Source organism: Aulonocara stuartgranti (genome assembly GCF_965226115.1).
Source record: "Aulonocara stuartgranti genome assembly, chromosome: 10".
NCBI lineage: Eukaryota > Metazoa > Chordata > Actinopteri > Cichliformes > Cichlidae > Aulonocara > Aulonocara stuartgranti.
Window position 1 is genome coordinate 4,627,343 of NC_138946.1, and position 24,854 is coordinate 4,652,196.

Consider the following 24,854-nt stretch of genomic DNA (forward strand, 5'->3'; position numbering starts at 1 on the left):
CGTCATAGCAATGCGTCAGAGTATCCCACGACATAATTAATATGCAACATGAATGTTACAACAAAGGTGGACGTCGAGGAAAGAATATACCTGCCGCACGGTCTGTGGCTTTTCTTTATACTCGGTGAACACGGCGTTGTTTTTTGTAGCCATTTTCCTCATTGCCAGGTTTCAAACTTTTGTGAATGAGACGCTCTCATGACACATCAAGTGATGCTACTGACCAGCCAATCAGTGACATGCAGTCTGATGACATCACATTTTAGTACCTGCTTGGATCTCTTGGGACCCCGGCCAAGCAGCTACTAAAAAAGTACCTGGTAATATGACCTAATGGAAAACCCTGAAAACTGTAGCAAACCATGCCAAGTCTGTCTGAGTAGGTACGAGTGGAAAAGGGGCTTTAGCGGTTGTGTCCAATGTACAAACCAAATGAAACGTACAGAGCTACTTGCTGTGGTGACCCTTGTGATTAAGCTGAAAGGAGATTTCTTTATTATTTGTTATATTGTTATACTTTGGCCTGTCTTTTTTTCAACTTTATTGAAATAATTATGTCATAATTTCCAATTACTAAAAAGAAATAGTTTTTTTGGGCTGATAGGAAGGCAACAATAACTCATATAACTATTCATTGCAACCATGTAGAAGAGCATCTCTGAACCCACAACATGCCCACTCTTCAAGTAGATGGTATATAGTAACAGAAGGCCACTCTTTTCAAAACTAAGGCTACAGTTGAAACAGGCTCACCAAAATATGGCCAATAGAAGATTGGGAAAACATGGCTTGATCTGATGAGTCTTGATTTCTGTTGCTATATTTGGATGGTAAGGTCAGAATTTGGTGTAAAGAATATGAAAGCCTTGTCAGGGGCTGAGTCTGTGACCCAGCGTTTTGAGGTTATTTTGTATTGTTGATTTTCTTATAGTAAGTTTGTGATATAAATTAAGTTATTGTGTTATTATTTAGTTAGCGTTTAGTTGAGTTTTATTCTAGTTTTTGGTCCGTCCATGTACCTGTTTATGTGTCTTTCTTGTCTTCTGTTTAAGTCGCTGTTGTCCTCTGTTTTACTTTTAGTTATGCCTGTGCTTTCATCTCCTTCATGTCTGTGTTCCTCATCCTATTGTCAAGCTTTTGTTGCCATGTCTACGTCTCTCCATGTTTCCTGGTTTATTTTGAAGAGTCTGGTGTTTCCATGTTCAGTGTTTTTAGTTTTACTTTTCCCTGTGGCATCAGGTTTAATTGTGTCAGCTGTGTCTTCCCAGGTGTTTCTACTTTCCTCATTACCCTGCTGTGTATTGAAGTCCTCCATCTTCCTCTGTTAAGTGTTGGGTCGTCTGTTTGTCTTTATGTCAAGTCATGTTATGTCACAGATTTTCTGCTTCCTACTGTTCATGTTCATGCTCACGCATACTAATGCTCACGCATACTAATACTCATTCAGTTTCTCCTGTTACCATTCAGTAATTTCACTGAAAGTGACACTAAAGAGTCTTAACCTGAATAAAATACATAGTCTTCATGCATTCAGCATTTGTCACAGGCTGATATAAAGGTAAGAATTACAATCCTGGTTTTTTGGTGGGCAGTGATGTCCAGTCACTCTGTAATGTGGGAGAACAGCAGGCTTCAGTAACTCTTTAATCAATACATAAGCTTAAGTACACTAAGCTTTGCGCTGTTTGCATCAGATTCTCCGAGTGTCGCTCTGTGACTGTCTCAGCAACAGCGTGATATGTAGTCAGTGTCACCAGCAGCCCTCGATGGAAGAGCTGATCCAGAAGCGATGACTGCAAGGGTCTAGCTATGTCTGCCACATGAGCAATCATCGCCTGCCATATTGCTTTCTGCTGCAGCAGTGCCCCGCCCACTGGAGAATCAAGCGTGATGTACCCAAGAAGACTTGGAACAAGCAAATTGAAAGCTATCTTAAACAAAGACATCTAACCCTCGAGCAAGCAAAGGTCAAAGCCAGAGATCAGAAGACCTGGAAGAACATCGTTGACCAAGATGGAAACCCTACGGCATCCACAGCAACGTATTGGCTTCATGGACAACCTTCCCTGCTGACCACCAGCTAGAGACAAAAGAAAAAGAGGACACTTAGTTTGACTCTGTGTCCATAAAATATTCTGTTTTATGTTAACCTTAAGACAGGAAGCCACATGTAGCCTCCAGGTGACAAATTCTAAATGAATTATTTTGTAACTGAACTCAAAATCTAAATCCCTAAATGGTCACAATATGAACAAAAATCTTTGCACTCATTTTGTGCTAAGTTTTCTCATTCTTGCTTCTGTTTTAAAGCAGCAACACTGATATCTAGGAACATCGTTGCATAAAAATCTTGGAGAAACAAATTTGTATTTTGCTTTTAAAAGCAAAATGGAAGTTTTGTAACTTTCTGATGAAATATTATTGGATTTGTAGTAGTAGCTATGTGTTTGTGTAGTACCAACAATCTTCTTCCTTAATGATTGAAGCATTAGAGAAATTAAAGCATGAAGATCAAAGTGTAAGACTAAAATAGCCAAATGATTTATTGGGCATTTATGGATTATTTCACAGTTGCACTTTTGCGTATTCCCTTTTTTTTTGTCATTGTTTTCATAGTTAGTCACAGTTTTTCCAGTTTAGGTTTTAGTTTAGTTCCACTTTTTTGCCTCGTTTTTCTGTTTTTGCATCAGCCATAATATGGGCTCGCTTTTTGTTTAATGTCAGTTTGCCATTCTGGCCGTGACAGGCATGGATCCATCCTGCCTTAGGCTGGTGCTAGTGGTGTAATGATACAGGAGATATTTTCTTGGTATACTTTGAAACCCTTAGTGTCAGCTGAGCATGTTTAAATGACACAGCCTACTTTAGTATTGTTGCTGGTTATCTCCATCCCTTTATGACAGCAGTGTACCCATCTTCTACTAGCCATTTCCAGCTATCAGATCATGGGTGCCAAATCATCTCAAACAGATTTCTTGAACATGACACTGAGTTCACTGAAGTCAAATAGCCTCCACACTCACCAAATTACAATCAAACAGGACAGCTGAAGTGAAACAGGATTTTCCCATCATGGACATGCAGCTGACAAACATGCAGCATCTGTATGACGCTGTCAATGTGTGGAAATCTCTAGGGAATGTTTCAAGCTCATTGTTGAATCGATGCTATGAAGAATTAAAGAAGTGCTGAATGTAAAAGAGGGTCCAACCTGGTCCTAGCTACGTTTCCCTAATAACGTGTGTTGTTTCCAAAGTACTCTTTGCTCAAGCAGCAATCCCTGATAACAACTTTACCTTCTTGAAATTATGTAATCTTTTGATTAATCCCAACAATGCGTTTCCACTTTTTGCATGGATGGCTTTGTAATATGCAATTATACAAAACCATTCACAGAGCCATATTCTTTTGATGTAATATGCTGAGGTCTGTGTTGCACTTTCTTTAACTTGAAAATCATTCGACAGCATGTGGTTTAGCTTGAAGACATGGATTTATTTATATTCTGTTTCTGAATCTGACAAGTGCTATTGATTTAAAGAAGACTGAAAACTGATGAGCATCAAATGAAACAAGAACTGCTATGATCATACAGATTAGAGGCAGCCTCCATCACTTGTTGCCCTTGCTAATTCATCGCATTAACCTCACTCAACATCATGTAATGATGCAGTCCGCAGAGGAAATGTCCATTTAATTGTTTTTCTTCAGGCTGCTACAAAGTGAGATAAAAAACCAATAGCAGCAAAGTGTTTAGGCAAAATCAACTAGAACTAACTATCAATAAATGAAATAGCATTCTACAGATTTTACTCGTCATTTACTGAATTAAATTTACTGCATTTCACTTTAAACCTAAAAGTGACATGTTTTTATGTTAAGCTCATCCTCCATGTCTGCAGAATTTCAGCAGATTTGACTTGGTGTATTTTGTGTAATAAAGACAAAATAGTGAAAACATGAATATTCAGATCCTCTAGACACTGTAAAATACAAATTTATCTTAATATTTAGATATTTAGTGTGCAGAAATGTAAGACTGCAATTGCTTTTAAAAGCAAAGTAATGCTAATTTGGGGGAAACAGTGGAGAGAAGGTAAAAATTAGGGCAATATATGTCAACATATGTGGATGTAAGTGAACAGAGAAGCAATACTTGGAAATAAAAAAGAAGCAGTGTAGTAAACTAAAATTTACACATGATCTCAAATAGTTTCCGTACCTGGTTGGTTATTGTCTGGGAAACTGGTTGAGTTTTGCTAAGCAAATCACCACATTCTGATCAGTGTTGGTCAAGTTACTTGAAAACAGTAATCAGTAATTAATTACTTTTTGGGGGAAGTAATCAGTAATCCTGTTACTTTACTGATTACTTATTTTCAAAAGTAATTAATTACTTAGTTACTTAGTTACTTTTTAAAAACACGATTTACAACCTGAGTAGGTGATAAAGCGATAGATCTTTCAGCCCAATTCTACTTTTCTGCATAATCCATCATACAAAATGTAATCAAATGGAAAAGTCTCTCTTTAAAACTTGTTTTATTAGTTTTAATCTTTTAACTTTATGCATCAAGCAAAAATTTAATTATATGCAACATTCTCTGACTGGAAGAAATTTGTTTAATATGTAAATCTATTTTCTGCCCAATCCAGCACATAAAATAAAATATTTTTTTTGTTTACACTCACTCTTTCAAATAGATGCAAGTAAAACACAGCAGAAAATAAATAAAGTCAAAGACTCAGCGGTCCTGTTGCTCTATTTTCACCTGTAAAGCAGGACTGCGGTAGGTGGAGGTTTACCCTGGTGCAGGTGTGCCGCGGTCAGTTGAAGAATCCGCGAGTTTCTCTGTGAGTTTCCCATTACGTCGTAGCGCACTCGGTGCTTGCTTGGAAGTTTAGGGGGTTTTTCGCTGTAAAAAGAAGTTTTCTTCCCACGCACGATGGACGCTAATGTTTTTGTCACTTTTTATGGAATCAAACTCAAAGTAAGGTCAGTACTTCCACGCTTTAAACGCTGCACGCTTATACTCTCTCCCACAATCGATATGTGATCCATTGTTGATCTGCGCACAGCTGTTGTCACTAACGGCGCACTCGCTTACGTCACTGTCTTGAGACATTCTCGCAAAAAATCACGGTTTTAGTAACGCAGTAACGCAGAGTCCCTAAGGGAAAGTAACGGTAATCTAATTACCGTTTTTGCAATAGTAATCCCTTACTTTACTCGTTACAAGTAACGCGTTACTGCCCATCTCTGATTCTGATACCAAACATTTTGAGATAATCTCAGAGGCACATCATTGAGATGTCTAAGAAAAGTCACAGTTTAAATCTGTTCTTTTCTCTCTGAACCAACTTCAGTCTCTGGAACAAGCTGTTAAATTGCTAGATGTGATCCTTTGTTCATTTCTATAATATCCAACTATTGTTAGCAATTGGGCTCTTATTTAGCCTGCTGCCTTCATATAATCGTCTCTTATACTTCTTTGGTTGAATGGAAGCGGCAATGTTCCCTGATTGTGGCAGGTTAGCTTTGTCAGAAGCTTAAGTGTCTCTGCTTCACCCTGGTTGTTCAAAAATGGCTAAATAACTGTTGGGTCAGTCACTCCTAAACAGATCCCTGTTTCCATCACTGTATTACAGTACTCCAGCTTCAACACTGTGGGTTGAGAATGAGTTGGAGCAGCTATTAGTCTGTGATACTAAGCTAGTAACATTCCCTTACCCCATGTGTAATTGTACAGCAGAATAATCTCTAAAACACTGTTATCGACAAGCGATCTTTGCTCTCTACAGCCAGCTGTGTGCAAAAATCAATAACAATCACATCCTATGCACTGATTTTCTCTGGATCTCTGCGACATGGTTGGGCAGCATCCAGTCACAGTCAGTCGGGTTTTCTATAGCAGGTCATCTGTGAGAAAATTTAACTTATGGCAGCTCTCCAGACTCTCCTCTCTGCACTGTCATTCATGCTGAGGAGTGTCACACTGACACATCATTTTTGGAAAATTGACAGTCCTGACAGATGTTGACAATAGAATTCATCTTTGAAACTCATGAATGAAACTAGCTTCTGGAAATGAAGCTTGTATATGTTAGAGAGAGAACAAATATTGCTTTCTGTATCTCATTAGATTATTGTCTCCTTTGGGATAATTTATGTTGGATAAATCAGGGAAACATTGTCATAAAAGATAACACGCATACTAATACTCATTCAGTTTCTCCTGTTACCATTCAGTAATTTCACTGAAAGTGACACTAAAGAGTCTTAACCTGAATAAAATACATAGTCTTCATGCATTCAGCATTTGTCACAGGCTGATATAAAGGTAAGAATTACAATCCTGGTTTTTTGGTGGGCAGTGATGTCCAGTCACTCTGTAATGTGGGAGAACAGCAGGCTTCAGTAACTCTTTAATCAATACATAAGCTTAAGTACACTAAGCTTTGCGCTGTTTGCATCAGATTCTCCGAGTGTCGCTCTGTGACTGTCTCAGCAACAGCGTGATATGTAGTCAGTGTCACCAGCAGCCCTCGATGGAAGAGCTGATCCAGAAGCGATGACTGCAAGGGTCTAGCTATGTCTGCCACATGAGCAATCATCGCCTGCCATATTGCTTTCTGCTGCAGCAGTGCCCCGCCCACTGGAGAATCAAGCGTGATGTACCCAAGAAGACTTGGAACAAGCAAATTGAAAGCTATCTTAAACAAAGACATCTAACCCTCGAGCAAGCAAAGGTCAAAGCCAGAGATCAGAAGACCTGGAAGAACATCGTTGACCAAGATGGAAACCCTACGGCATCCACAGCAACGTATTGGCTTCATGGACAACCTTCCCTGCTGACCACCAGCTAGAGACAAAAGAAAAAGAGGACACTTAGTTTGACTCTGTGTCCATAAAATATTCTGTTTTATGTTAACCTTAAGACAGGAAGCCACATGTAGCCTCCAGGTGACAAATTCTAAATGAATTATTTTGTAACTGAACTCAAAATCTAAATCCCTAAATGGTCACAATATGAACAAAAATCTTTGCACTCATTTTGTGCTAAGTTTTCTCATTCTTGCTTCTGTTTTAAAGCAGCAACACTGATATCTAGGAACATCGTTGCATAAAAATCTTGGAGAAACAAATTTGTATTTTGCTTTTAAAAGCAAAATGGAAGTTTTGTAACTTTCTGATGAAATATTATTGGATTTGTAGTAGTAGCTATGTGTTTGTGTAGTACCAACAATCTTCTTCCTTAATGATTGAAGCATTAGAGAAATTAAAGCATGAAGATCAAAGCGTAAGACTAAAATAGCCAAATGATTTATTGGGCATTTATGTGAAAAGTTGAAATGACACTACAGCTTTTGCTACTGTTTTTAATATCATTGCTCTCTGGATGAGGTGAATGCAGGTACATATCGACCTGTTAAATCCAGTATGATTCCCATGAAAGAGTATTTAAAAGGTTGAGATGGGCATTGTTAAGCTTGTTTGTTTTTTTTCTTGCTCAGTTTCTTTCAAACAAACTCAAGGATATCACAGTCTAATGGAAGTGAACCAAAGCCTCTCTCTGTCCCTGATGAGATGCTTGTTGTTGGTGTGACTAACATCCGTGGTGGCAAACGCTCCTCCTGTCTTGTGATTTGTCCAGTTCAAGGAGCCTGGAGAGGTGTGACAGGCTTGCTTTGCTCATAACCTATCGGCTGAATAATTACCACTAACATGCTTCTCCACAGGGCTTTGCTGCTATAAACGGCCCCTCTGTCTCACACTAATGGAAAATTATGGCTGCAGTGGTGTCGCAGCAGCAGACTTGGGTCACAGGGGACCAACGTGGACATATTCGGGTCAGTTACGGTCTGAAGAAGAAAAGTGAGGCCCTCAAGAAAAGAACCACGAGAATAAACAAAGTGAGATTTCTCCACTTGTTCTTGCAATATCCTGTTTATCAGGATTGTCCTGTTTACACTTAAGATTTTTTTTAAAGTCAATGCAAGAAGATGCAGCCTTCCATTACCACCGTACACATTCGCTAATAGGCCAGTTGCTGAACTCTCCTGCTGCTAATGTGAGACATAATAACACACTAAAAACTCCAATAACGAATAAATTGCCACACTGATGCTCACTAAAGTTGAATTATGTGTGTTTCAGTTTCCACACCAAAAAAAAGCAGCGTTGCAAAAGAAATATGCAGACAGCATTAATATGACTAATAACAGGCTCAGACACATACCTGGGGGAATATTCTAATGATTTGTACATAAAAGTCCACAGTAATTTGTTAAAAAAAAAATAAAAGGACTGGTGGGTTTTTTGCAATGCTTCACCCTAAGGGTAATGTATAGGGCTAAGCTGCCTTTGTAGCATCATACTCTGTTGATGACTCATTGTTAAATTTGTGTGTAATACAAGGAAGAGAGAGCTAATTTGAATTTTTACTTTTATTGCTTAAGCTTCATGTACCATTTAGACTACAACACCACAGCCAAATTATTAAGCTATGGACTGTTATAATGCACAGTTTGTCTCGTGCTTTGCTTAGGGCGTGCTGCATGGGAAGCACATTGCTGTTTTTTGTTTCAGGAGCCAAGGTCACACCTTTTTCAAGTGGATTTTCCAGCCAAGCACAGGACAGTCATATTTGCAGGTGGAATTTTCCTCACTCACAGGAGGTTCATTGCACTTCAGATTGGGGCTTGCTGTGAAGCAGTATTAGCTCTCCTACCAGCTATGCCACCAACATTCTGATAACCTCCAAGTTCCCCATCTAGATGGTGAATGTAGCAATGGCTTTGGAGTCTCTAAAAAAAACCTGACAGAGTAATGTTAAAAAAAGAAAGAAAAAAGAGACTTGTGAGATATGACAAAAAGATATGGTTGAAAGTGTAGTGTTTCCAGTTTAAATGAAGATGGTCAAGTGATGGCATGGATACAATGTGTTGTTTCAGCAACACTTACATGTCATTTCAAATGGTAGTTGATTTTTTTTGGTCTGTTTTTGGTATTCTTAGGCCTATAGATATGTTTTGCATGTGCAGTTGGGCTGAGTCCTGTTTAGTCAACGATACAGAATTGTTGTTCTGCACAATCTCATCAACATGCATACAAAGTGTTTGCAGCACCAAGAGGACCTGAGAGGAAATGTTTATGAGTAACCATCTGCACGAAGCAAGTAAATCTTGGGTCCACACAAATGAAGTAAATTTTTAACACTGCTTCAATGTATAATGCTTTCATGCAATCACAACCATTTAGTATTTAGTAGATTAAGGAGGAGTTATGTACTTTGTTTGCACTGATTATTCCCCTTGTGGCTGTAAGCACCTAGTACCTAGTACATAATAGTAGTTACAGCATCACTCTGGCCAGCCGGGGTTTTTCTGTGTGGGGTTTGTATGTTCTCTCTGTCCCTGCCTGGGTTCTCTTTCCGGCTTTTAAGGCTTCCCCTTATTTGCCAGGAGCATGACGAGTTGCAGCCCTGCATTCAGCTGTTGGCTGATCCCAGTCAGTTTGGTGCTGATGCTGTTAATCCAGCCAGCTACTTTCCCAAAAGTTCAAGATTTACCAGTTGATATACTTGGGAGCAGAAAATCAAGCCTTGTGACAGTTTGATGTTTACACCAAATCAGCTGTTACTCCAAATGTGTACAGATTTTAATCTATTCACTTATTTGCCTACCATAGTGACCAGGAGTAACAGGGAATAAGGGTTAGACATCAAATTCAATTAAATTTATTCAGCGCTAAATCACAATGACAGTTGCCTCAAGGTACTTTATATTCCTTTATATATTAAAGACCCTATAATAATACAGGCATCCTACATCCAAGGAAAGTATCACATGCACACATTCCCCAACCCCGACTTCTTGGAGGTAGTGAAAAAAATAACAATGCAGGATTCTTTCAAGGTTCTGTAACTGGAAGGAGTACGCTTTAAATACTTTAACAAGGATCCATTGGAGGATAAGTCTGATACCAGCTGCTGCGCTAATTCCTGGTGCAATAGCACATCTTACGAGGTGGCTGTGGCTCAGGAAGCACAGTAATGCATCTGTAATTGGGAGGTTGTTGGTTTGATCCTCGGCTACTCCAGTCTACATGCCAAAGTTTCCTTGGATTGCATAGTTGGTCTCTCATGTGTTCAGTGTGAATGTTTGATAGAAAGCAATTATGAACAGAAAAAAGCACTTTGAGTGCTTGAGTAGAAAAGTGCTTTTTAAGAACCAATCTGTGGCTATTGATTGATACCAAATCACAATCACTGATTCTTTACTTACTGTCTGTTCCTCTCGTGCTTTCTTTGTTCATTACAAAATGCCTTTCACCCTCCCATGTTAACTCATTCACTGCCAGCCATTTTCAAATCAGGTAACTCCCCACTGCCAGGGTTTTTGAGCATTTTTACTCATTTTTGAAGAGCCACAGAAAACTGTGTGTTATGATCATATAAACGCTGAACCTACCAAAATGAAGAACAGACTCTCTTCTTTCATCCAAAAAAAAAGCTTGTTTCTACCATTTTCCATTCTTTAGTAATCAGCTGTAGAAGAGAGGTGGGTTCCACCAAAAATGCCTGTTTTGGCCAAAAAAAGGGAGAAAACGAGCTTTTTGTGAAAAATACATTTCAAGCAGAAAAGTGCCTTTGACACTAATATTTCTTGCTTTGTGACACCTCTAACATATAAAATAGTTTTTCACTTCTATAAAACAGAAATAACACTGAGAAAGGTTATGTTTTATCAAAACAATTTATTTACAAATATATGAAAAAATAAAATGTACATAGTGAAACATTTATTCACAATGAATAATTCACTTTTGTGTGGTAATCATTATAACACTTTCCGGGATGCAAGGGCACACAACAAGACTTGCACCACATTTTTGTCTCACTGCGCAATCCCTTACGTGAGCAAACCCTGCACCTCCTTGCAGGTCTACTTTTACTGCTGGTGGGCTTCAGTTTTTCAAGTTGGTGCCTGCCTAGGTCACCGTCTAGCCTGCTATCAGGGTCGGTGTTGTAAGGTGCCCTTGGGGTTTTTCTGCCTTTCCAGTCACCTTCCCCTTCAAATCCCACACCTGCCCCCTCCCCTAGAAGGTTGTATTCTAGCCCCTCCCATTGAAAAACGTAATTGACATCTATAGACGTCAATGGCAGTCAACGTAAGTTTTTCAATTGGCAATGAATGAGTTAAGAAAACCTCATGTTGTTACTTTTTTATGTTATTTGCAATTTATTTTTAATTTATAAAAGCTTTTTTCCATCTTTCACTTTTCCTCTCATTACATCTGGGCTTTAAAAACTGAGTTTGATGTACTTTTGTATGGAAGTTCTTTTGGTTATATTTCAGATAATACTCACTATATTTCTGAGAAAGTTGGAGCCCTCACAGTTCTTTAACTGTGTAAAATCCATCAAAGCATAATTTACAAAGTTAATGTGCTGATATGCTGTGGCTGTTATCTGTTGTATCCAGTATCTTCTGATGTTCTCACAGACAAATTTCACACTACAGCAGATAATCTAACAAGATTTTGCCTTTGTGTTTGTTTCGCTTGTGGCCACAGCTCTCTAATCCTTACTCAGGGAGAAAGTGAGCTGGCAGTGTTGCTCTCATTTCTGCTTTATCTGTAAGGTGTGACACAGTTTTGTACTTCTTTTTCATATAAATAAGTATTCCTCCAAGGCTTGAAAAGTAGCTATGGAGTTTTTGGATTTTTATTTTTAATTGAAAATGGAGGTTGTGTTAAACTTAAATGTATATCTTTGCAGTAGAAACTTCCCTAATGTTCTTTCACTGTGGTCCATATGTCTCACCAACGTTTGTTACATCAAATCCGACCAAGAACATCTTTCCACTGCTGCTATATTTGGATGTTACGCAAGTCCAGTTTTCTCCAAGCTCATAATCTTACAGGAAAACTGTGGGTGTGCACAATTACGGCATAAGCAACAGGTCAAAGCTATGATGTGCCTAATGAACAATTAAACCGTAATTATATTAGTTTCTCACTGAGGAAACGTTTGGTTGCTTGTGCTGCTAATCCTCACCTGAGACACAGACCCTCAGAGATTGCCTTAATCTAAACAACCAGATTAAGAGGCTCTAAAGGCCAAAGACACAATAAGTCTATGGTCACTACAGCTGTCTAAGGCCACCATAAATCAAGTCTGTAAGAGTGCACTTGATTAATGGTTTTAGTTAAATGTGTATTCATTAGAGTACCCTTGTATAATAGACTTAATAAATTAGATTTGTAGACTGTCATATACACTCAGGCAAATAAATGGTTTTCATCCAAGTAAGAAGAGATGTAACTTTGTAGAAATTATACAATCCTCAGCTGAGGGTTTAATGTGAACAATGTGTCCCATCTCTCACTGTATTTTCCACTGGAGCCCAATTTAAATAAAGAAAGCATCTGATGGTGTGAAATGTTTTCTTGCTATTAAAAAATAAATAGCAAGTTAGTTTCATATTTTTCAAACGGTATGTCTTAATTCGTATAATGGATTTTGAATATTATTTCCAGCTTATATGAACAAAAATTTCATTATGTTACGTAAATATTAACATTGAATTTAACATCTAAAATCTAAATTTCTGTGTTTAAGTGCATGTTAGAGCAGTGAAGTCAATTTTCTGTGTTTAAATGTCATAGTTTAAATAAATGTAGATGTCTGGTGCTGGGAGAATGCCTTATTCTCTGGGTGACATCTCTGAAGCCACATAACGGTAATGCTTGTTGTATAAGAATGTGTCATCGGTTGGAAAATAGCTATCCTGAATTGCAGAAATGTGATTTTATTTTTCTTTATTATGTTGTAAGTTGTTTGACACTCAAAAATATGCTTTTAAAACCAATGCACAAATAAAAGTTTACATGATATTGCTTTTACCTTCTCATTTGGCCAAGTTCAGTTAGTCTTGTGTTTAGTGTTTCCAGCCCAAATGTTAGCACATGCAGCACACAGTCCTTCAGCTGCACATAACCCAACCTTCACAACCTTGGCTAGTTGCCCAGCTCACTGGCCACTTTGTATAAAGTGCTGGGTTATAAAGTTGTTGGCACTGCTTGGACAGCTCTATCTTCCATAAGTTCTCCAACAGTCACAAATTGACTCAGTTTTCCTATTTGTTTAAATAAAATAATAGTGAGCAATCAGTTCACACTACAGGTCAGTGTTTTATACCCTTGTGTGCCTTGGCACAGCTCGGTGTTACCGTGCACACTAAGGATAGGCCTGCTGAATCGTCGTAGCCTCTAGTTACACAAGCAGCTGTCTGTACAAAACTTAGCTTCTTCTTGACACCAAACCCTTAACTTCCAACTCTTCCCATCCACCGCCAGCTGAGCTAAACCACACTCTGCTGCCACGTCATCATATAAGAGTGTTTATTAAAAATTGTTTAGTCCATTAAAATCTTAATTTTGTTTTTTAACATGGGGATGTGGGCTGCAAAACTAAAATATTTTGGCAGCATACATGTTTATTTTACTCTGAACAATGAAACTTGGCTGCTGTAGCAGTAATGAAGCACGTGCCAAAGCAGCGGCATTGCTTTAAGTACAAATGATTACCACTACAAACACTTAGGGAATTTTGGAGACTTATTTTTAAGAAATTCAGCCATCTACAAAACAAAGTTCTCACAACTGCATTTGACATCAAGGCATTTTTTAGGTTTTATCTCTGGCACAATCTTTTAAACATAGCAAATCCTTTCCAGTTCACATTTCTTCTTCATTGGTAGAAAAGGCCTTTGTTGAGGCTGGAGGTAATGTCTCCATCAGATAATTTGCATTCTAGACTTGGCTCTCCTTTCACAGAGAGTTCTGGGCTAAATTATAACAACAGAGGCAGGTGAGGGAGGAAAAAAATCACCCTGAGAAGTTCAAACGGATTCTGGGAAGGACACAGCAATCACTGCATCTGTCACAACTGCTTTGTTTAATCAATATGTTTGTCAGTTGAAGACAAACACTCATCAGGTCTAAAACTCATTCCGGTTATACAAGGAAGTGTCATACAATGGATTAAATGACTTCCATTTACTGCTTCTCTGTATGCAAAAACCATTTCTTTAATATCTGACTTCTTTCAAACATAAACGACTTTGTTGTCTTCCCCAGAATCGCCATCACTTTGCTTTCTGTACCTAGCTTTTACCCATACATGAATGTTTAAGCCACAGGAAGCTGGGAGAGAGAGATGCTGTATTTTGTTGCAGCTACCAACTTGTGTTTCACTCGGTTTTATAAAGTATAATTATCTCTCGTTTCCAGTTTGTTCATATTTAAGGTGCTCTGCTAACATGAGGAACAGGTATCTGCATTCAAAGCTGCAGTACTGCTGAGAACATTTCCCATCTGTTGCCTTTCATTTATCTAATCCAAGGTCGCAGGGCTCTAGGACAATGTACCTGCTGTCGAGAGGCAGGAGAACCCCCGGATGGGGACCACTTTATTCTGTTTTTCTCAGTGAGTGGTGCAGGATTTAAACATTAACAGTCAATTAGCTTCAGTAAAGAAGGCAGCGCCAGTTCTGGTTGATTCATATTTTTGCTGCTATAAATGACCACTCTAGGATTTGAGTTTCATTATATGTATTATATGTTACTGAGATGGCAGTTCAAATAAACAAGGTTGTCATCATATTTCTTTATAAGACTTTTAAACCCACTCACACAAATGCCCACAAGGATTTATTCAAACTTCATGTTTGCAGTTTACATGATCATCTTGAAACTAAAACTGAAATATAATGTAAAGTTAAAATATATATTTCTATAATGGCAGAAAAAAAACCCAAGTTAGTTGGTCCATTAGTTAATAAGCTGCTTTCTGATTCCTTTAAAAGAAAAAAAAATGGGTTGAATTAATACAGATCTAATGCTGTGAGCCCAAAAAATGAGCAGGATGGGAATGTCACCCTGGGAATACAGGCACGACTGTGCTGCACTCTGGCTCCGCACAGCTGCTGGAGCTGATCGCATCTATTGAAGATGAAGCTTCCACCAGACATGCCGCAGCACGCTTTAGAAGTACCCCACCACTGAGGATGAGGAGGGTAGGAAATCAGAACGCTAAAATAAAATAAAAACACTATGCAGACTAAATGCTCCGGGGTGATTTGAAAACAAAGATGAAATGAATTAACAAAAATGATGCCCAAGACACACACACACACACACACACACACACACACACACGTGCTTAACATAGTTATTAAATCATCAGCCAATACTCGGTGTAGGCCATAGCTGTATAATCTGTATAAGCTCTATAATCTAAATATTTTTATTGCTATAGTACAATTAATGTTGTTATGCATTTAATTTTCAATATATTATCTTACAGAACTAGAACTAGAAATAAATGGTAAAGCAAATTATTATTAAGATGCCAAGTAACAATTATTTATTTTAATTTCTGAAGAGAATGTTATGCTTTATTAATTTTACTCCTGAGAGAATTCCAGTTTAAATTTGATTATAAAAATGTGAATAATTCATTTTGAAATTCTTCATCCCTGTTCAACATGGTAAAATGTTGAACTCACTGAAAAGGAAAGAGTCCCAATTACAGGAATTAACTCATTTTTATGACAGGCAGTCTAATAAATCTAAAATGTATTGACAATTAATGTGGCATTATTTTATTTATATCAGTTTTAATGGACATAGCCTGCCACACCTTTATCGAATTGCTTTGTTGAAATCAGATTTACCCTTGTTGAAACGGTTAACGTTGTCTTAATTTCCTCTTTTAGGCTGTTGTGAAATGGCTGCAATGGTGAAACTCAGAATCATTTTCTCCGAAAATGATTCCCGGAGATTGATCCTTCCAAATGGGATGCCAGAGTCTGTCAGTGAGCTAGTTCAGCAGATAAAGGGACAGTGTGGAGTTAATGGGGACTTCAGACTTCAGTTCATGGATGCAGAATTTGGGAATGAATTCACCAACTTGGAGTCAATGTCGGACATCCAGGACAAAAGTACCATCAAGATCATCTTTAGCTCAGTTGCACCTGTCGAGCCTGGTGAGCCACTGATCCCTCTTTACTCACCTGCTGCCACTTCCCGCACTCTAGATGACTCCTCATCCATTTCATCTCCTGGGAACTCATTTGATACAGATATATTGTCTTCTCCTGAATCTACTTCCTCAAGAGCCACTGCATGGCCCGATGTCTTCCCCATTCCCCGGTTCTCTTATGATACTCAACTACAGCTGGACAGGGCCAATGCTACTTTCAAAGAAACTGGAGCTTTGTTGAATCCTGATCATAAAATTAAGTCTGCCATTCTTGATGGTTTAGCTGAAACAATTGTTCAGTACAAGGTCTACCTCTCTGACAGGGAGTTTGATGAGGTCGCAGAAGCTCTTGTAACAACCCATCCATGTTTGAAAGAGCCTGGTTCAGTCACTGGATATGGCGGATGGAAAACAAGCTTGAAGTATAAACTTGCTAACTACCGAACTAAGCTTAGACGGCTTGGTTGCCCTGAAGTTACTGTGAATTCCTTAAAACATAAACCTGATGGCAAATGTACTCCTGCGTATGGCGTGAAGAAGCCAAAAAAAGCTGAAGTGAATTACTGCCCCACTTATCCAGCTGGTGAAACTGCAGAGACACTGGAAGAAATCAGAGTGGACCTCCTGTCAGAAGTTAAGAAAAAAAACAATGACCACAGGGTGGCTGCAATGATGGAGAAGACCTTTGCTCTCAGAAGGCAAGAGGTAGTACGTGAAGCACCGATGATTGCTGATTTCAAAATGAGGTGGCCAGCTCTCTTCCATGTGTATGAGGTAATTGAATGGGTTTAAAACAACAGCAATATTTTGCTTCCATTGGATTATTATATAAAAGTAACTTGTGACCACATGGGATTTACTGAAGATCAGCTAAAGCAGCCTGTGTTAGCTCAGCTACAAATATGAATGCAGGAACCTAATATACAAGAAATTAATGGATTATGCATTCACATGTATTGAACAGACTTGACTCACTTTTAAGTGGACTGAATAATGACAACACAATCCTCTGTTAATTATTTGTGGTTGTATTTGCCTTTGTTAAGTATCCTGGGGTTTTTTTTAAAGGTGCTGTGTAAATCTCAGTTATAAATGTATTCTTATTATTAGTTTTGTCTGTTGGATTATTATTCTGCCTTTTGCAGGTGAGTGCAGAATTCAAGAGGATTACAACAATCCATTTGCAGTCTAAGTTCTTCTCCCAGCTGGATAGTTATTCGGCAAATTTTATGAAGATATATGCCAAGAAGGGTGGAGTGCAAGGGAGAAACATTAAGACCATCATGGCACCTGCAACCCAGGTATGACAAGATATATTTATACAAGCCCAATTGAAGAAAGTTTGGATATTGTGTAAAGTGTAACTAAAACCAAAATGCAGTGATTTGCATTTCAAAACCATCTTTTACTTACAAATAAACATAGAAATTTGGTGAGTTAGAAACATTTGTAAATGTTTTTGTACTTGATTCTAATCTGCTGCTGAGTCATTTTTATTCTCCTTAAACTGCAGCTGAACTAACCAGTTAAATTTGTAATTCACCTTAAATATCTGTTCAGTGACATTGATTTCACTTTGATATGGAGACAAGCTAATGTGATTTCCATGTTTCCTTTATCAGGCTGCGTGATGGTAACCTTTAGTGTTCAAGTGAGCCCAGATTAAATTGTCAGACCCTAATGTTCTGATATCACCTTACAAATAAACAACAGCACTTTAAGCAAATAATTTACTGGAACTACAATGTTTATTTTACTGCTCTGTTTATTAAAACATCAGATTCAACATTTGCTGCACCATTCATCACTAGTCCCTAAACAGCATGGGTGTTTTTTACTGTTATATTTTAGTCTTCTTTATAGATTGTTAATCCCTATCTGATAATGTCCCTAGAGTACACTTGTAGGGATTATTTCATGGAAGAAGAGTCATATGACCCGTGAAACGCTCCTTTAGATTGGTTAGATATTGCTAACACTAGAGCTGGGCGATATGACCCAAAATTCATATCTCGATATTTTTTAGCTGGATGGCGATAAAGGATATATATCTCGATATTTTTTTAAAGCCATAAGTTAAGAACAAAAAGAGAGTTCTTAGTCACACTGTGTCCCAGATGTCACACGGGCACTTTTATTTACATACAGCGTAGATGTACATGAAGAAATTACTCTAAAATAAATTATCAGCATTTATTAAATAATCATGGTCCATAAATAAAAGAAAACAATGTTGTTTTTGTGCATAACAAAAAGCTCACAATTGTGCAGTCAAAATGTAAACTAATAGACGCTGAGCGTAATAACAAAGAGACAGATTTCACAGCTGCACCACGTCTCTGAACAGGTGCCATTTGTGGTCCTTATACACACACAGTACGGTAATATTACGTTGAAGCACAGTACATATCACTCCACGAGGCTCCTCCCCGGTAGCCGTAATCCTCCGACAATCCATCAAGCGGTGCAGCTCCGTAGCTTAGCAAAGTCATATTAAAACATTTTTGACAGATTGCTGAGCGCTGTGTACCACATAAAATCGGTTCGCGGTCAGTAAGCACAACCAGAATTCATACATAAGGCGGCGCACTGTCGATTTTTGAGAAAATGAAAGGATTTTAGGCCATGCATGTCGTTAGCGCGGTTAGCTCGCTAACACGTTGACGCCGTCCAGCCCCACGCACGGGGCAATCCGCGGTAACTCGCTAACGGAGATTTTCCGCTTTCATCTTGTCATTGCCTGCAGGTGAAGCTATGGGGGAGGGGGAGTTGGGTTCAGTGAAGGAGAGGCGAGGCCGAGTAACGTTGCGTAGAGACAAAAGTGGACGAAAGAGAGGCAAACCTGCGGCTCCACAAGTATAATTATAACGTAACATAGACTTTATCGATATAAACGATATTGTCACATCTTATATCTCGTATGAAAATATATCGATATTTTTAAAGAACTCGATATATCGCCCAGCCCTAGCTAACACCACCCTTTTTATGGAAACAAGCCGGGGAAATCCTAGGTTAAGTTAACGAGTTCATAACCAACTTTGTGTGAGTGCATATCCTGATCACCAGTGTTAATCCAGATAAGGGAAAGATACCCTGGGTATGTTGAACTCGCTTCATAGTATAGGCCTCTGTTGCTCGACGTTTGGGAGAAGAATGTAATGTCATTCAAATGTTATGGGGGTGGTCAGAGGTCTGGAGAGCTGGCAGGCCAGTTCATCAAATTCAAGATGAGCTAATATTTTTCTTAAAAATTATCAAATTTTCCCAGATTAAAAATTTAATATGTTTATTTGTAAGTGACATGTAGTTTTGAGACTTTCTTGAATTGGGGATGGTATGGCATGATTAAACTCATAGACAAAGTAATAAATAATATTACAATGACAGATTTGTCTAAAATGCATAAAGACTATTCTATTCCAAAGGGGTAAAGATTGCAGAACAATAGCCTCTAAATTTCTCACAAAATGTTCTTTAACCCCACTGCTAGATATGTGTGTGTTATATATATATTAGGGGTGCAACGATATTCGTATCGATATCGAACCGTTCGATACAGTGCTTTTGGTTCGGTACGCATATGTATCGAACAATACAATTTAAAAAATTTATTTATTTATTTTTTTTTTTTGTTGTCCCGTTTGGATCTATAGCCATCAGAATTGTTGTCTTGAGGCCAAGAAAGATGCCAAGCGGATTTATTTTACCAAGTGGATCATCATATTGGTCCATTTGATTGACCTTTATTATAATTATGAATTTATTTTATTTTCAGTTGCAAACGGGACAGACATGACTGTGGGATAGGACAGGGGGAAAGAATGAAAGAAAGAGGGGAGAGAAAGAAAGAAAACCAAAGGGGAGAAAAAAAAAAGAACAATACAAAATTTGTAATTTTTTTTATCAACTTTCCTTCTGACGATGCTGTCTGTGTTGAGCGCTCAGTGAATCTGCGTTCAACTACTCCGCCTAGGCTGCACTGTCCAGCGCAGATCCACTGAGCGCTCAACACAGACAGCATCATCAGAAGGAAGAGCGCAGGGCAAGCTAGCGAGACAGAAAGTTAAGCTGTGCTAAATAACCAGGGGTGCACATAAGTGGAGCACATTCGCTGTCAAAATAAAAAACACGTACAAGGGTTAGGGTTAAATTTAAAAACTGTACTTTTTTGCCAAATATATATTTATAATTTTAATAAATGACAAATTAAAAAGGCATGAACATTTTTTTTGTATCGAAAAAATATCGAACCGTGACACCAAAGTATCGAACCGAACCGTGAATTTTGTGTATCGTTGCACCCCTAATATATATATATATATATATATATATACACACACACATATATATATATATATATATATATATATATATATATATATATATATATATATATATATATATATATATATATGTGTATATCTATGTGTGGAGAGTGAGATAGAGTATATTTGTGTAATTTATGTATTTTCCCTCTGTGTATTAAGACTGCTGCTGTTGAAGTCAGAAGAGAATGCATCCTCAAAGGTCTTTGCGTGTACCTGAATGAAGATCCAGAGAAGCTGGTGAAGGATTACCTGGTACAGTGGGGCAAAAAAGTATTTAGTCAGCCACCGATTGTGCAAGTTCCCCCACCTAAAATGATGACAGAGGTCAGTAATTTGCACCAGAGGTACACTTCAACTGTGAGAGACAGAATATGAAAAAAAAAAATCCATGAATTCACATGGTAGGATTTGTAAAGAATTTATTCATAAATCAGGGTGGAAAATAAGTATTTGGTCAATAACAAAATTACAACTCAATACTTTGTAACATAACCTTTGTTGGCAATAACAGAGGTCAAACGTTTACTATAGGTCTTTACCAGGTTTGCACACACAGTAGCTGGTATTTTGGCCCATTCCTCCATGCAGATCTTCTCGAGAGCAGTGATGTTTTGGGGCTGTCGCCAAGCAACACGGACTTTCAACTCCCGCCACAGATTTTCTATGGGGTTGAGGTCTGGAGACTGGCTAGGCCACTCCAGGACTTTCAAATGCTTCTTACGGAGCCACTCCTTTGTTGCCCGGGCGGTGTGTTTTGGATCATTGTCATGTTGGAAGACCCAGCCTCGTTTCATCTTCAAAGTTCTCACTGATGGAAGGAGGTTTTGGCTCAAAATCTCACGATACATGGCCCCATTCATTCTGTCCTTAACACGGATCAGTCGTCCTGTCCCCTTGGCAGAAAAACAGCCCCATAGCATGATGTTTCCACCCCCATGCTTCACAGTAGGTATGGTGTTCTTGGGATGCAACTCAGTATTCTTCGTCCTCCAAACACGACGAGTTGAGTTTATACCAAAAAGTTCTACTTTGGTTTCATCTGACCACATGACATTCTCCCAATCCTCTGCTGTATCATCCATGTGCTCTCTGGCAAACTTCAGACGGGCCTGGACATGCACTGGCTTCAGCAGCGGAACACGTCTGGCACTGCGGGATTTGATTCCCTGCCGTTGTAGTGTGTTACTGATGGTGACCTTTGTTACTTTGGTCCCAGCTCTCTGCAGGTCATTCACCAGGTCCCCCCGTGTGGTTCTGGGATCTTTGCTCACCGTTCTCATGATCATTTTGACCCCACGGGATGAGATCTTGCGTGGAGCCCCAGATTGTGGGAGATTATCAGTGGTCTTGTATGTCTTCCATTTTCTGATGATTGCTCCCACAGTTGATTTTTTCACACCAAGCTGCTTGCCTATTGTAGATTCACTCTTCCCAGTCTGGTGCAGGTCTACAATACTTTTCCTGGTGTCCTTCGAAAGTTCTTTGGTCTTGGCCATGGCGGAGTTTGGAGTCTGACTGTTTGAGGCTGTGGGCAGGTGTCTTTTATACAGATGATGAGTTCAAACAGGTGCCATTCATACAAGTAACGAGTGGGGGACAGAAAAGCGTCTTACAGAAGACGTTACAGGTCTGTGAGAGCCAGAGATTTTCCATGTTTGAGGTGACCAAATACTTATTTTCCACCCTAATTTACGAATAAATTCTTTACAAATCCTACCATGTGAATTCATGGATTTTTTTTCACATTCTGTCTCTCACAGTTGAAGTGTACCTCTGGTGCAAATTACTGACCTCTGTCATCATTTTAAGTGGGGGAACTTGCACAATCGGTGGCTGACTAAATACTTTTTTGCCCCACTGTATGTTAATTTGCAGTTATCCTTATCTAAGGAGATGATCAAAGATAGGCTCAAACTACATATAAAAAGCTACATGCAAGAAGTTTGTGGCTTTAAAAATTACCTTTTAAAAATAGGAAAAGTAAGGGCTTTATTTTTCTCACTAGATACTGCACGCACCATTCTTGAGTGTTTTATACTAACCTCATAAAATAATATCATCACAGAACTAATATCATATAATAATTCACCCCTTCACGCACACATTCATACAAGTATTTCTATGTAGCATTCACACTTTGATGAATGTATCAGGAGCAACTTAGGGTTTAGTAACTTAAACTTACCCATGGTTAGTTCTGGTATTCAGACTGGAGAACCCAAGGATTAATCCAGTACACAACTTGCTCTACCTCCTAAGCCACAGCCACCCCTAACTCAATATCTTAAAAGACGGGACTTTGTTGAGGTATTGAATTAGATTGTCTTGAGTCAGAAAAAATATCAGGCAGTCATTTTTGATTATATTTACATTATTATAAAGTTTGAATGAATAAAGCTTTTAGGTATTTTACATTAATTATCTCGCTCTCTCTTTTTTTTTTTAAATTGTCACAGGACGTTGATAAAAGCATCGCCACTGCCATAGCAGAGACAGTCTTTGGAATCTGTGTCATTCGATCAGAGGGTGCGGAGCCTGGCGATGACCCTCAGGATGTTATGATTGTTCTAGAGGGGGTGGAAGTGATGGGTGAGTTGGGCAGTGTAGCTTTTGCAGTGGCAATGTTGCTTGGTCTGGTCTACTCACTAAACCTGAGCTACCCTCCTGAACTCAGGTACACCTTTGAGGTTCTGCAGAAGATTCTTATGGAGTTGGATGCACACAAACTATCCAACAAAGTACAGGTTCTCAAAACTCTTCTTTCTCGTTGAGAAATGTTGCCAATACAACAGCTACACCATGTATCTGGAACATGTACCAGAAAGAACTGCAGACAGATGATACAATGCATTTTCTTATTCATTTTGAGATACACAAAATTGGTGATATTTGTTTTTTTTGAAAGTGCATCTCTTTGACCTTCAAAATCACTTGATTCAGCCGTTCATTGTGGTTAAAAAATGGTTTGAACAGGTTAAGTTTCCACCATCTCCACTACTTTTTTTTCTGTGATATAACTTGCATTCGATGTATTCTTCACATGTTATGTGAAATTTGCTATAAATACAATAAATTGGAGAAAACAAAAAGATGTGTATGACAAATTTTAATTTACCTTTTAGATGTAATAGTGAAATGTATGTTAACCAGACTCTAGACTTTGTTAAATGCTCCAAAAAATTACTCTTTAAATTAACTTAAAATAATCATGGAAAGAATTTCCACGTGATTAAATTGCTTTCTATTAACATTAAAGACTTGTGTTGGAATAACTTAATTTGTATGAGTTGGTTCAACTCAATTAACTTAAGCTGGGACCAAATTTAGTAAATTAGTTGGAGAAAACCTACTGAATTGAGTTTGAACAAAAATCTTTAAGTTGGATCAACACTATTAAAATATATTGGATCAAAATGCAGTAAATACGTTGATTCATCAATCTTTAATTAAGTTGGTCCAACTTGAGTGGATTAAGTTGGAGTAACAGAATTGCATGGTGCTAAAATAAAGCAATTTAATCACGTGGAAATTCTTTCCATGATTTTTTTATGTTCATTTAAAGAGTTATTTTTTTGAGTGTATACTGAAATTTGCCTCAAACACGCACCAGCAGGGTTGCTCCATTTGTTTTTGTGCTTGTATTATCAAGATCTACCTCACTATATAAAACACCTTGAAATAATTAGCTGTTAACCCATTAGGGCTGGGTCATATTATACCGTTCACGGTAATACCGGTATAATGTTGGGCAACGATAGGAAAATGAAATATCGTGATAGAATGAGTAAAACGCGCATGCGCAGTGCCTTTGTTTTCATACGCACATGGCCGATTGTTGAGTGAATCAGATGAACCAGAATTGGTTTGTAAAAATGGTGCAACTTCAGTGATGTGGAACTGGTTTGGTGTTTGTCCGTCAGATACACGACAAAGCACATTTTTTGCAGAACATGCAAGCGGCCGTTGTTATTGTCGTATTTGTCGGACTAAGATGCTCTTAAATCTGGGAGTAATCTGGGTCCTAAACTCTGTATGCTTCAGGTCAAACAACACTGCAGCATCACTGAGAGTTAAAAACTGTCTAAATTCTTTCATCTTTAATAAAACGATCAGCATTGCTGCTTTACCAGGTGTAACTATGAAGTTTAACTTCCAGGCATCCATGAAAACAAAATTTATTACATTTAACGGAGTTGGAAGTTAGCAGGAAGCTAGCGGAAGTTAGCTCGCTAGTTTCGCTAGTTACCTAAGCATGATATAGCATGTTCTGACTGAGAGATTTCTGAAAAAAATCAAACGTACAGCTCTGCTATCACTTCCAACATAAATGAAGACAGAAAACTAAACAGCAGTGACGTTTGTAAGGTTACTGAAGTTGGGCTAGCTGGTATATAATGATGTGCTACGTGATCGCTAGCGACACAGCTACGTTAGCATAACATAAACACAGTGAAGCTGGAGGACGAACACTA

General features: G+C 38.3%; 1 protein-coding gene across 1 annotated transcript; it reads left to right on the forward strand.

The window, feature by feature from the left end:
- Positions 1–4,931: 4,931 nt before the first annotated feature.
- LOC309715618 (uncharacterized protein) lies at positions 4,932–23,153 on the forward strand (the record flags this gene model as incomplete). The annotated part of the gene is made up of 5 exons (XM_082548861.1): positions 4,932–4,996; positions 15,786–16,825; positions 17,197–17,352; positions 20,542–20,634; positions 22,839–23,153. The coding sequence occupies exons 2-5, from the start codon at positions 15,797–15,799 to the stop codon at positions 23,151–23,153; spliced, it is 1,593 nt and encodes a 530-aa protein (XP_082404987.1). The 5' UTR covers positions 4,932–4,996; positions 15,786–15,796.
- Between the last annotated feature and the right edge of the window lie 1,701 nt (positions 23,154–24,854).